The sequence below is a fragment of the Gnatocerus cornutus genome, chromosome 7 (genome assembly GCF_029298725.1).
Source record: "Gnatocerus cornutus isolate USDA-ARS CGAHR chromosome 7, icGnaCorn1.1, whole genome shotgun sequence".
NCBI lineage: Eukaryota > Metazoa > Arthropoda > Insecta > Coleoptera > Tenebrionidae > Gnatocerus > Gnatocerus cornutus.
Window position 1 is genome coordinate 19,401,377 of NC_142239.1, and position 11,601 is coordinate 19,412,977.

Here is an 11,601-nt window from a genome sequence, read left to right on the forward strand (position 1 = left end):
ATTTGATGTGTTGGAAAGTTGACGTGTTGAGAAGGATGTAAACACTTGAAATACTTTTTTGGCTATAAAAATACCGAAAATGTCTCTCCCGGGCAACGGAATCTTCGTCGTAAGGGGCGAAATGTGCACCTTGATGACCGCAATGCGTCGTGGGGCTCGGTGGTCGTCGCATTCCCATCAAGATGACGACGATTCCCTTATGAAAAATTTCCAAGAACTCAAAGAAATCCTCAATAAAATTGATGATTTAAGGTTAGTACAACCGAGCGTGTTCTTGTCGCCCTTTCTGGAAGTGATTCGATCGGAAGAAACCACCGGACCAGTCACAAGCTTGGCTTTATCAGCCGTCAACAAGTTCTTATCTTATGGATTGATAGGTGGGCCCCCTTGGACTCAAGAGTCGTTTTTTAGTGTCTTTTTCTAGATCCCACGCATAGTAGCGTTCCTACCACTGTCCACAGCATAGCAGATGCTGTAACCCACGCGCGGTTTGTAGGCACTGATCAGTCTTCAGATGGAGTTGTGTTGATGAGAATCCTTCAGGTGTTGAGAACACTGACTTTGGCTCCAGAAGGAGCCACTCTCACCAATGAGAGTTTGTGTGAAATCATGTTGTCGTGTTTCAGAATCTGTTTTGAAACGCGTCTAAATGGTTAGTTTTTCCTCTAGTTGTGCCAGAACTAAAAGAGATTTTTAGAGTTATTGCGACGCACTGCCGAATACTACCTGAAAGACATGGTCCAGTTGGTTTTCATGCGTCTTCCTCAATTTTCCGAAGACTCGTACGCCGTCAAACAGTTTAAAATGCGAGCGGGGGCCATCGAGCAAACCAGAACGAAAAGAAAGAAGTCGTTTCGTCTCAACAGTCGCGAAGACACCCACACTCCTCCGACCACATTAAAGCCCCAAAATACCCGCACTAACCATCTATCAACGACTCCTCTAACTCCTGCAGGAAATATAGTCGACATGCAAGGTTCCATATCGCAAAATACACCTGAAGCTGCGACCACAGAGCCATCAGAACCCGCGGAGAACATCCAAATTAACGTAGAACCGGCCACTCCAGAACAAGTCACCTCAGACCCTCAAGAAGAAGTAGAGACTGTACCTGAAGACGAGACTCAAGAGTATGTCAACCAAAGAGGAATTAGATTTACCCAACAGATGCAAGAAGAAACTATTCTGGTGCCGTATGGGTTAGCATGCGTCCGGGAACTGTTCCGGTTTTTAATCAGTCTTTGTAATCCGTTAGATAAACAAAACACGGAAGTTATGATCCATTTGGGACTCACTTTATTGACTGTCGCTTTTGAAGTCGGTGCCGACAGCATAGGGAAATACTCGCACTTGATGACTTTGGTCAAGAACGACTTGTGTCGGAATCTATTTTCGGTTCGTTGGTTTTCAAGACGGTGCACCTTTTTCTAACTGTTTCTTTTTTAGCTGTTGACTTCTGAGAGGTTGTCAGTATTTGCAGCAGATTTGCAAGTCTGTTTCTTGATGTTTGAGTCGTTGCGGGCCCACCTCAAGTTCCAGCTTGAGTTTTATTTGACCAAACTCATCGACATTATCTTGACGGACTCGGGGAAGATCTCTTACGAGCACAAAGAAATCGCTCTTGATAACATACTACAGTTGTGGCGCATCCCGGGGCTCGTTACCGAACTCTACTTGAACTACGATTGTAACATGTATTGTACAAATCTGTATGAAGATTTAACAAAGTTGTTGGCTAAAAACGCATTTTCTGCGACTTCCGGAGTTTACCACACTCACATGTTGTCGCTAGATGCTCTCTTAACAGTGATCGAAAGTATAGAAGAACACTGTCGGGATGTCAAGAGCGAAGAGGAAGAAGTGGCGAAAGTCGAAAACGGAGAAACCATTGAGACCATTAATAGTATCATAGGGAAAAGTACTAGGCAGAAGGTCTCTGAGCACGTTCCCAGTAAAGACGAACTAATGGCAAGGAAAAACATCAAAAAAGTAATTTGTTATTTAATATTTCTCTCTTTGAATTCGAGTTCTTCCAGTGGTTGCCGACAGGCACGGAGCATTTTAATCACAAGCCCAAAAAAGGAATCCAGTTTCTTCAAGAACACGGCGTTTTATCTCAAGAGTTGGACCCGTTTGAAATCGCACTTTTTCTCAAAGAGAACACAGGCTTGGATAAAAAAATGATCGGTGAATTCATCGGAAACAGAAGTAACGTCGCAATATTGGACGCTTTCTTGAAGACTTTTGATTTCGCGGGCACCAGAATAGATGAGGCTCTTAGATACTACTTGGAAACTTTCAGGTTACCGGGGGAAGCCCCCATAATTTCCCATCTCTTGGAGCACTTTGCCGAGCACTGGCATGTACGAACCCTGTTCTAAAACCTCTTAGATTCTTAAAGAAAATGTGTTTTCAGACAAGCAATGGCGAGCCCTTCGCCAACGTGGACGCCGCTTTCACTCTAGCCTACGCCATCATCATCTTGAACGTAGATCAACATAATCAAAACGCCAAGAAACAAACCGTCCCGATGACGCTGTCCGGGTTCAAGAAGAATCTTTCAACAGTTAACGGCGGAAAAGACTTTGAGGAAGACATGTTGGACGAGATCTACAACGCGATCAAGTACGTGATTATTATTATTTAACTCTCGTTGACTTTGTTCTGTTGGCAGGAGTGATGAAATTGTGATGCCAGCGGAACAGACTGGCCTCGTCCGGGAAAACTACCTTTGGAAAGTTCTTCTTCGGAAAGGCTCCTCTAAAGACGGTCTCTACTACCACGTCACAAGTGGCCAGTACGACCCTGAGCTCTTCTCTCTAATTTGGGCTCCGATTGTGGCGGCCCTGTCTTTCGTTTTTGATAAATCTGAAGAACAACAGATTTACAAAAAAGCGTTGACTGGGTTTCAAAAGTGCGCTTTTATATCGTCGCATTTCGGCATGACTAAAAATCTAGACATGCTCGTGCAGACTCTGTCAAAGTTCACCACTCTGCATAACTCACAAAGACCAAATAACGGCACTATTGCGTTCGGGGCGAACATCAAAGCGAGGTTGGCTCTAAAATGCGTCACTGATTTATGCCACCAACATGGAGACAACATCAGAGAGGGTTGGAGGAATTTGTTTGATCTAATCTTGTCTCTGTATAGTCTTGGGCTGCTGCCAAAGAGTTACATTGAAGCTGAAGACTTTATAGACAGTAGCGGCAGAATTGTTTTGGTTTATGAAGAAGTGGAAAATTTGCAGAAACAGGATACTGGCCTCTTTAGTTCTTTGTATTCCTACATGGTTTCTAGCGAGAATTTATCAAAAGTACCGACAGCGGAAGAGCAACAACACATTGACGTTGCAAAAGAAACGATCAAAGAATGTAATCTAGATTTGGTGCTGACCGACACGAAGTTTCTGCACGAAGAAGCGCTGAAAGAAATGGTGAAAGCGTTGGTTGAGTTGTGCAGAGGACCAGACGTGCAGAAAAGTTTGGGATACAATTACAGCGAGAATGTGGCTGTCTTCTATTTAGAACTGCTGATCAAGATCGTCATTCAGAATCGGTGAGGATTGTCTTGATAATTCAATAAAACAATTTCTCGTTTTTAGAGATCGTGTCATGACCATCTGGCAAACCGTCCGCGACCACATCTACACTCTCGTAATGAACGCTTCCGTCTTCGACTATCAATTTCTCCTCGAACGCTCTGTCATTGGTCTCCTTCGCATCGCCATTCGTCTCATGCGGAACGAAGACATGAGTCCCATCGTTCTCAAGTCCCTCCAAATGCTCCTCCTGCTTAAAAGCAGCACTCTTTGTAGAATATCACGGCAGATTTCCTTCGGTCTCTACGAACTCCTCAAAACGTCGGCTCAAAACATTCACACAGAGACTGATTGGACGATAATTTTCACTCTGTTGGAGTGTGTGGGGGCTGGGGCTGCTTCCCCCAAACCCGTCGCTGATGATCAAGGCACCAAGTCTGACGGTGAAGGTCCTCCAGGTTCAGACGAAGAGACGGCCACCGATCGCGGCTATACTTCAGATTCTGAGCTCAGTAAAAGTCCGAGGCATGCTGCTAATCGATCGAGTTCCCAGTTTTCTCCAGGAAGTCCCAATACTGGAGGCTGGATTTTAGTTGGGAATGAAGGGGAGATCCAACCGGTGGTTGGCAGAACTGTTCCTCCTAGTCAGTACAGTTTAGCGTTGGAGAGGAATTTAGGTCCCCATGATCCTAGCAGTCTAATTAAATGTTGTGAAAGTTTAGCGTTTTTGGTGAGGGATGTAGCTCATATTACACCGTATAATTTTGACGACTGCGTTCATTGTATTCGTACGTTCGTGGAAGCGAGCTTACATGGAAGTAAGAGAAATAAGAAACTAAAAGTGGGGAGAGAACGAGGAACGAGGAAAGGCGCTGAGAATTACAGGAAAAGTCCCACGAGTAGTTTGGAGGAGGACAGTGATGAGGAAGAATTGCCCAGTGGGTATCATCAGATTTCTATACAGTTGCTGGATTTAATGCACACATTGCATACGAGAACTGCGCAAATATTCAAATGGTGGGCGGAAGAAGGTGGTGCTTTGGCAAAGGAAACGTCCCTGTGGACGCAGGGATGGTGTCCACTATTGCAGGGGATTGCTAGGTTGTGCTGTGATGTTCGGAGAGAGGTGAGTTATCATTTAGAGAAATTAACAAAATTCGTACTCTTGTTACACAAATAACTGTCGAGAGTCAAGGTTAAAATAAAACGGACCAATGAGAATCGAGAATTCAATATTATATCTCACTAGTATATGATGCGAGTGGTTAAGTACTTATACATGGGGTGAGGAGTTGTAAAACGTGTAGTATGAAAGGAGAGACGGTTAGCACTCCCCTAGACAAGGATGGAAACACAAATACGGTTGAGAATCGCACAACTCAACCACATTTTTTTGAACGTATTTATATGGTTTATATTCTTTTTCAGATTCGGATGAGTGCCATCACATATTTGCAACGCGCCCTCTTGGTTCACGACCTCCAAACTTTGACGGGCCCCGAATGGGAGGCGTGCTTCCATCGTGTTCTCTTCCCCCTTTTAGCCCACTTGCTCACCAACATCGACCCCAAAGACCCCGTCGCAATGGAGGAGACCCGAATGCGTGCCGCCACTGTCCTCTCCAAAGTTTTCCTCCACCACCTCACCCCTTTGCTGTCTCTCCCGACTTTCTCCAATTTGTGGTTGATCATTCTGGACTTTACCGACAAATACATGCACGCCGAGAAAAGCGATCTCTTGTACGAAGCCATTCCAGAGTCTCTAAAGAACATGCTGTTGGTGATGGACTCGGCGAGAGTTTTCGATGGACCAGATGGTAAAGGTCCTCTTTGGGGAGCGACGTGGAACCGAATCAACATTTTTTTACCGCGAATGAAAGACGAACTGTTCAAAGAGATCGAGGAGAAAGAGAAAAAGGGAGCGGTGCCTCCAACGGAACCTCCAGAAGTCGTACAACACAATATAGAGAACGCAACGAGGTCGATTATCCTTCAGCCTCCGCCGAATCAGCAGCAGGTTTCATCCCCCTTGTTCTCGCATTTGGGACAGGTTGGTATCACTTAATCACTAGGGGTGCTACTGTTCTTTTTTTAAGATGGTGTCAACTCCGATTAACCCAACGCCTCAAAACGTACCACCGCCCCCACCTCCATTCTTGCAGCCAACTTTACAACCGGGAATGCCGTATTTGTACTCTAAAAACCAATCTCACACGTTTCCCGTTCTATACAACAGTCCGGTTTCTTTATATTCCGAGTACGTTGGTAATCCTTATAATAATGTGGAGGCCCCCAGTGAAAACTCAATGTTGGATATGAATAAAAATAACGATCTAGTCGAAGGGGACGTTCCTAATAACAACACGAATGTTTTTCAGTCGTCTAATTATTTTAGTAGCGATTCAGGGGGCGAATTTATTCCTCCAGGATCCGAGATTCTTTTCGGGACAGAACAGGCCAATTTCACCATTCCAACATGTACAAACAATGACATTAAATCAAGTGATGTGTAATTGTTAGACTAGCAAATGTGTACATTTTATTCTATTTATGTAAATAATTGTTTTTGTTGTTTAGCGCCCTCTCCGTATTATATCAAAATATATTTTTACTCGGTTGTTAGTTCTATTATTAATAAAACAATAATCTAGCAATGAACGTGTTTAATGACACAAAGTAATAATTGATGAAACAACAAATGAATTAAACATTTCTTTTGATGGCATCTTCTAGCTCTGGTACGACTTCCTTGAACTTTTGCCACTGCTCCATGGTCAACATGATTCCTTTTTTCCCGGGCCGCAGCTCTCCATCGGCGTTATAAAATTCTCTTATATTCACATACCATTTCCCCTTAAACTCTGTTAATTTAACAAAACGGTTTTTCCCCAAATCCCAAGAATTCTCATCGCCATCTCCATTGCCTTTAGGCGGTTGCATCTTTGACTTTTTTGCTGGGCCCCTCTGCAACAAAAAGTGAGGTTAGAGAGCGACACACTTTGAATAAAAACTTACGTCGTCGGGGCCAGAATCAGAATCGGATGATTCTGCTTTTTTTCTAGGCTTACTTTTCGGCATTTTTCAACAAAACGTAAAGAGCAGACACACTTTCAACCTCAACTTTCAACACAAAACGAATTTTAAAATCTGCTACCAACCTTATAAACTTTTCGTAACTAAATGCAACGCAACACATAGTCAAGTTATGACATGCGTCAAGAGACCTGTCCTATCATTAGACAGGGTAATTTTAAATATTAAATAAAGCAATAACCAAGATGAGGATGTCAAATCAGACTTTAGATTCTTTTTCCTGAGGACTAAATTGATAAAAAGAGTATTTTTTTGCTTTAATTTTCATCGAAAAATTCATATCAAATAAAAAATTTAAAAATTAATAAAAAATTAACGGAGCGTCGAATCAAAAAAGCGACACCAGATTCTTGTTCCTGAGGTCCAAATTGATAGAAAAAGTTGGTCTTAAAGAAATTTAATTTTTTGTCGAAATCGCCAAAAATCCATGAATTAACCCCTTTGAACTTTTTTTGGCGAAAAACACAAAAGTTTTCAAATCAACACGAAACTGCGCACAGAGCATCACTTGGTATTTCGGCATCCATTTCTAGTATCAGTTCCTCGCCACCTACAAAATTTTTCGAGAAAATTCAAATGAAAAATTGAACATTTGTATTTCCCGCGTCAAGTGTAAGATGTGAAAACTTTGTCAAGTTACGACATACGTCAAGAGACCTGTCCTATCTTTAGACCGTTTTAGACACAATAACCTCAAATTCTGCAAGAAATATGGAAGACGAAAAACAAGAAATCCAGGAAATCCGAGAAGGTCTAGCAACAATCAAAACCCAAGGAAGCGTTTTTTACAACCCCGTCCAAGAGTTCAATCGCGATTTGAGGTGAAATTTCCAGTCTTAAAATTTAAATATAAACCCCAAATTTTAGTATTACAGTCCTGAGCACTTTTGCTGAAGAGTATTTGCATGGAAATCAACTGGATGAACCTAAAACTACTCAAGCAAGTGGCATTTCAATCCTGGAAGCCCTGTCAGCCACAGGTTTGCGCAGCATTCGCTATGCTAAAGAAGTAAAAGGAGTCAGAGAAATCGTTGCTAATGACATCTCTGTTAAAGCGGTCGAAGACATCAAGCGGAACCTTCGAGATAACGGAGTGGAAAATTTAGTGGTCCCCAGTCACGATGACGCCACGTAGGTGGATAAACAGTCGTTGAAAATACGCAACTCCTTTTTTAGCATGCTCATGTACAAATGCCGGAGAGAGCGCCGGTTTGATGCCATCGATTTGGACCCATATGGTTGTCCTTCTATATTTCTAGACTCGGCAGTTCAGGCTGTTAAGGAAGGGGGGCTCCTTTTAGTTACCGCAACGGATATGGCGGTACTGGCAGGAAATTCTCCCGAGACATGTTATAGTAAATATGGAGCGATCTCATTGAAAATTAAAGCTTGTCATGAAATGGTTTGTTGAAAATTGCGTTATTTCTCATTAATTTGTGTAATTTTCAGGCGTTGCGCCTATTGTTGCAATGTATAGAAGCTCATGCGAATCGTTATAGCCGCTTTATAGTCCCTCTGTTGTCTTTATCGGCGGATTTCTATATCAGAGTGTTTGTAAGAGTTTTTACCAGCGCCAAAAAGTGTAAACACACCTTAAGGTACTCGTGCAACACAATTTTCTTTTAAATTAACTTTTCTTTTAGCAAGTTATCCATGGTTTACCACTGCACGGGATGCGGAAGTTACCTCCTTCAACCTCTGGGAACGACAAAATTCAACGAAAAAAACAATCAGATTAAATACGGGTTACCAACACAAAATGTTAGTGGCAGCTGCCCACACTGCGATCATCCATACCACGTAAAACCCAACATGTAACCCAAAAATTAGTACCAACACACGTGCATGTTTTAGATTGGTGGTCCGATTTGGAACGCCCCCATACACGACCCCGAATTCATAAAAAAATTACAAACTCGAGTTCCAGAGGGACTGACCACATTCAAGCGTATACAGGGTGTTCTTAGTATGATCAATGAAGAGTTACCAGATTCACCGCTGTATTACACGCTGGAGCAACTGTGTGGAACTCTACATGTGGAAACTCCATCGATGGTTGCTGTGAGGTAATAATATGAGTATGCCGGAAAAATTCTCTTCAAAATTCTCCCAGATCCGCTATTTTAAATTCCGGCTACAAAGTGTCCTACACCCACATGAATAAGACGTCTATAAAAACAAACGCCCCAACGAAGCTGCTGTGGGACATAATGAAGACATGGGAGATCCAACATCCCGTCAGTAAAAAGAGGATAAAAGTAAATAGCCCTGGAACTAATATCCTGGAGAAAAAAATTGAGTCGCAATGCTCGTTTGAGTACCATCCTGATGCAAACCCAGAATCCAAAAAAATGGGGTTTTTGAGGTTTCAACAGAATCCTCTGCCGAATTGGGGGCCTGGAACCAGAGCAACGGCAATGTAAAGATTCTTCAAGGGAAAAGAGATGAATTTATGCCAATTTTTTAGGGTCGGTGACGTGAAAATGGAAAAGAGGAAAAAAAATCAAGGCAAAAGGAAGAGAGAGAATTCTAATGAGAATGTAACAGAAAATAACGACCCCTAATATGATGTTATTGATAAAATTGAGACTCGTCAATCTCAATTTCCCCATTTTCATCGCCATAATTGGATATTTGATTAAAAGTCAATAAATAAACCAAATCTGGCGCTTATGCGACTCATTCAAATTTCAAAAGTGACAGTTGCAAATCACGTGACATATATTGATTTGGGGACTTTTCTGTTATAATGTTTGAACTGTGTCCAAGATAAAGAATTTTGTGCAAAAGCCACGATTTACAGATAAAATTAAGTTGTGTAATTGTGCGGTTTTAATTAAAAGTGTTCCTTTATTCTGTGATTATCAAATGAATGTGAGCAAAACGCTATTCAGGTCACACGACATGCGCATTCGGTCACCAAATCAGAAAGTGGGAAAGGGAAATTGACACTGACATTGGCCTAGTTGCGTTATTTTTTTTGAAGTTGTCTGCATTTAAGTGCAGGCTGCAACCAGGAAAACCTCAGTTGGGGTTGAGACGTCGTGCTGGTTGCATGCGTATGAAAGGTGCATTTCATTGTTATGATTTCCGAATGAAGCAACTTTTTAGTTTCAGACCTGATGACTTCCACGAAAGGATTTAAGGTAACAGACGCCGATCGAAAATCACGCTTGGGCATCGCTGCAAAGAGTCTTGACGATTTAAAGAAGAAAACTGTAGAAAAGTTTAAACTCCAGTTGGACGCTGATGAGATTTTTCTGCAGACTCAGGACGGTACTCTGGTGGAGAATGACGAATATTTCCAGACGTTGCCAGCGCAGACTCTTCTAGTTTGGGTGAAGCAGGGCGAGACGGCATTAACTGACGCGGAAATGTTGTACAAGACAATAAGAGAAGTGAACGAGGAGTATTTAACAGCTGGGGAGAAAGTTCAAGAGTTTTTCACCGAGAAAATGAAGAGCAAAGTGTTCAAGTTGGCAGAAATGTTGCGTGGAATCGATGGGGACAAGGCAAAATACAGTCTCAAGTGTGATCACCCCGAATGGTTTGAAGGTAAGTCAAACTCTCACTCATGGTCAAAAGACCCGCCCTCATTAAACCAACCAGAATCGCGTCCTGGGGCGTGATTTTGCATCACCTGACGCAAGAACGCGCTCCTGGTACGTCCCCCTCCACACACACATTACAAATGTTGCGCTCATCCAGGGCTTGACACCAATGCAAAAACCAAAGAGGACTATATGTTTAGGAGGGCGCAGGACCGGATTCGAACCTATTTCTACAAAACCCGAGAAGAATTGTTGAAGGATTCGGATATTCCTCGGGTACGTTTACACAGTCTCGTTTCGGAGCTCCAAGACAAACTGAAATTGGCCAAGTACAACGGATGTTATTTCGATCGAAGAGACCCTGAAAGTTTGTGCGATAAACAAGGGGAATTTACTTGTCAAGGGCGGTGGAATAAGGAAGAGTGCTTATATAGTCCCAAACATAAAATCAACCCTTATGCGAGCAAAGAAGGACGAATCGTTTTCCAGACGTGGAATTTGGACCATGGAGTGGAAAGGAGTCGTTCTGTGATTCCTGCAGTCAGCAAAGCTCTGAAACGAGCAGAGTTTACCATCATCGGGGATGGAAATCTAGTCCTTGACGTTAAAGCTATATACAATGATCTCTTTACTTTAAATAACTTGAAATTTGTACATATTGTATGTCACGATAAAGGTGTACATGGCGAGAAAAAAGCTGGTCCGTATTTACTCTGCTGAGAGAAAAAGCGACGTCTGTGCTTATTTTCCAACAACACTAATCCGGCGCCAAATTACAAATCACTTTATTTTTGTATTCATTATGTTATTGTAGTGACACCAACCCTGTATAAATAAGAAATTTTTAGTCAAATCGACTAATGCGAACCCAAAGGCAAAAATCGTAGAATATAAGATGTTAATTATTAAGGCTTTATTGTAGTATTTCTGTTATTACCGCATCTACAGATACATTGATTATTCAAGACTGATATTTAAAAAAATTGAAGAGCTTATACACTCACTGAACTGAACTCGGGCGTGTCAAAGTCTTTATTTTTCTAAATATATCACACGTAGAGGAAAGTAGCGACATGTAGTCGTGTGGTTATTCATAAATGCTTATCAAGTTGTAATGTGATTAACTACAATAAATAGTGTAGAGCTCCAATAAAATGTAGATTAGAATAATTAGCCTAGTTGTTGGTAGAGTGCTTCATATGCAATAATTAGATATGGGGATTGTGGGTTGGTATTGCTTTTCTGTCAAAAATGGCTGTGTCGGGATGGTAACAAATCCCCAAGTATTATATTAAACTGTTTGTAGATAAATCATATCAGATGTATCTAAAATCACGACTGAGTCATGACTGCCATTAGCTCTCTTGTCGTAATCCTGAAATAAATGTTTACGAAACACTCTGTATCTTATTCAAC

At 41.9% G+C, this 11,601-nt stretch overlaps 4 protein-coding genes and 1 non-coding gene across 5 annotated transcripts; 4 read left to right on the forward strand and 1 right to left on the reverse strand.

Moving 5' to 3' along the window:
* The first annotated feature begins 1 nt into the window (after position 1).
* LOC148172174 (Golgi-specific brefeldin A-resistance guanine nucleotide exchange factor 1-like) lies at positions 2 to 6,158 on the forward strand. Its single transcript, XM_088040387.1, has 10 exons — positions 2 to 377; positions 425 to 652; positions 698 to 1,395; positions 1,447 to 1,989; positions 2,037 to 2,363; positions 2,417 to 2,625; positions 2,675 to 3,559; positions 3,606 to 4,668; positions 4,971 to 5,591; positions 5,638 to 6,158. Exons 1-10 carry the CDS (start codon positions 80 to 82, stop codon positions 6,052 to 6,054), a joined length of 5,289 nt encoding a protein of 1,762 aa, XP_087896513.1. The 5' UTR covers positions 2 to 79; the 3' UTR covers positions 6,055 to 6,158.
* Positions 4,844 to 4,937, forward strand: LOC148172175 (U6atac minor spliceosomal RNA). The gene has a single exon (XR_015770531.1). It is a non-coding gene; the product is annotated as a U6atac minor spliceosomal RNA (small nuclear RNA).
* Positions 6,159 to 6,189: 31 nt separating the features above from the next.
* Positions 6,190 to 6,731, reverse strand: LOC148172176 (RNA polymerase II transcriptional coactivator-like). Its single transcript, XM_088040390.1, has 2 exons — positions 6,557 to 6,731; positions 6,190 to 6,505 (listed from the first exon to the last, which is right to left on the reverse strand). Exons 1-2 carry the CDS (start codon positions 6,617 to 6,619, stop codon positions 6,245 to 6,247), a joined length of 324 nt encoding a protein of 107 aa, XP_087896516.1. The 5' UTR covers positions 6,620 to 6,731; the 3' UTR covers positions 6,190 to 6,244.
* A 565-nt stretch (positions 6,732 to 7,296) lies between these two features.
* Positions 7,297 to 9,198, forward strand: LOC148172177 (tRNA (guanine(26)-N(2))-dimethyltransferase-like). The gene is made up of 8 exons (XM_088040529.1): positions 7,297 to 7,455; positions 7,502 to 7,765; positions 7,811 to 8,036; positions 8,084 to 8,232; positions 8,278 to 8,434; positions 8,489 to 8,700; positions 8,748 to 9,053; positions 9,102 to 9,198. The coding sequence occupies exons 1-8, from the start codon at positions 7,346 to 7,348 to the stop codon at positions 9,196 to 9,198; spliced, it is 1,521 nt and encodes a 506-aa protein (XP_087896655.1). The 5' UTR covers positions 7,297 to 7,345.
* Positions 9,199 to 9,618: 420 nt separating this feature from the next.
* On the forward strand, positions 9,619 to 11,583 carry LOC148172178 (DNA fragmentation factor subunit beta-like). The gene is made up of 3 exons (XM_088040530.1): positions 9,619 to 9,702; positions 9,752 to 10,189; positions 10,343 to 11,583. The coding sequence occupies exons 1-3, from the start codon at positions 9,690 to 9,692 to the stop codon at positions 10,903 to 10,905; spliced, it is 1,014 nt and encodes a 337-aa protein (XP_087896656.1). The 5' UTR covers positions 9,619 to 9,689; the 3' UTR covers positions 10,906 to 11,583.
* Positions 11,584 to 11,601: the final 18 nt, after the last annotated feature.

Excerpts from the sequence above, each read along its gene's own strand:
- LOC148172174 (XM_088040387.1), top strand. The coding sequence starts at position 80 with ATGTCTCTCCCGGGCAACGGAATCTTCGTCGTAAGGGGCGAAATGTGC. Across the intron at positions 378-424 it reads CTTATCTTATGGATTGATAG|ATCCCACGCATAGTAGCGTT; the intron begins GTGGGCCCCCTT and ends GTCTTTTTCTAG. Across the intron at positions 653-697 it reads TTTTGAAACGCGTCTAAATG|AGTTATTGCGACGCACTGCC; the intron begins GTTAGTTTTTCC and ends AGAGATTTTTAG.
- LOC148172176 (XM_088040390.1), bottom strand. The coding sequence starts at position 6,619 with ATGCCGAAAAGTAAGCCTAGAAAAAAAGCAGAATCATCCGATTCTGAT. Across the intron at positions 6,506-6,556 it reads CTGATTCTGGCCCCGACGAC|AGGGGCCCAGCAAAAAAGTC; the intron begins GTAAGTTTTTAT and ends TTTTTGTTGCAG.
- LOC148172177 (XM_088040529.1), top strand. The coding sequence starts at position 7,346 with ATGGAAGACGAAAAACAAGAAATCCAGGAAATCCGAGAAGGTCTAGCA. Across the intron at positions 7,766-7,810 it reads CCCAGTCACGATGACGCCAC|CATGCTCATGTACAAATGCC; the intron begins GTAGGTGGATAA and ends CTCCTTTTTTAG. Across the intron at positions 8,435-8,488 it reads ACTGCGATCATCCATACCAC|ATTGGTGGTCCGATTTGGAA; the intron begins GTAAAACCCAAC and ends TGCATGTTTTAG.
- LOC148172178 (XM_088040530.1), top strand. Across the intron at positions 10,190-10,342 it reads TCACCCCGAATGGTTTGAAG|GGCTTGACACCAATGCAAAA; the intron begins GTAAGTCAAACT and ends GCGCTCATCCAG.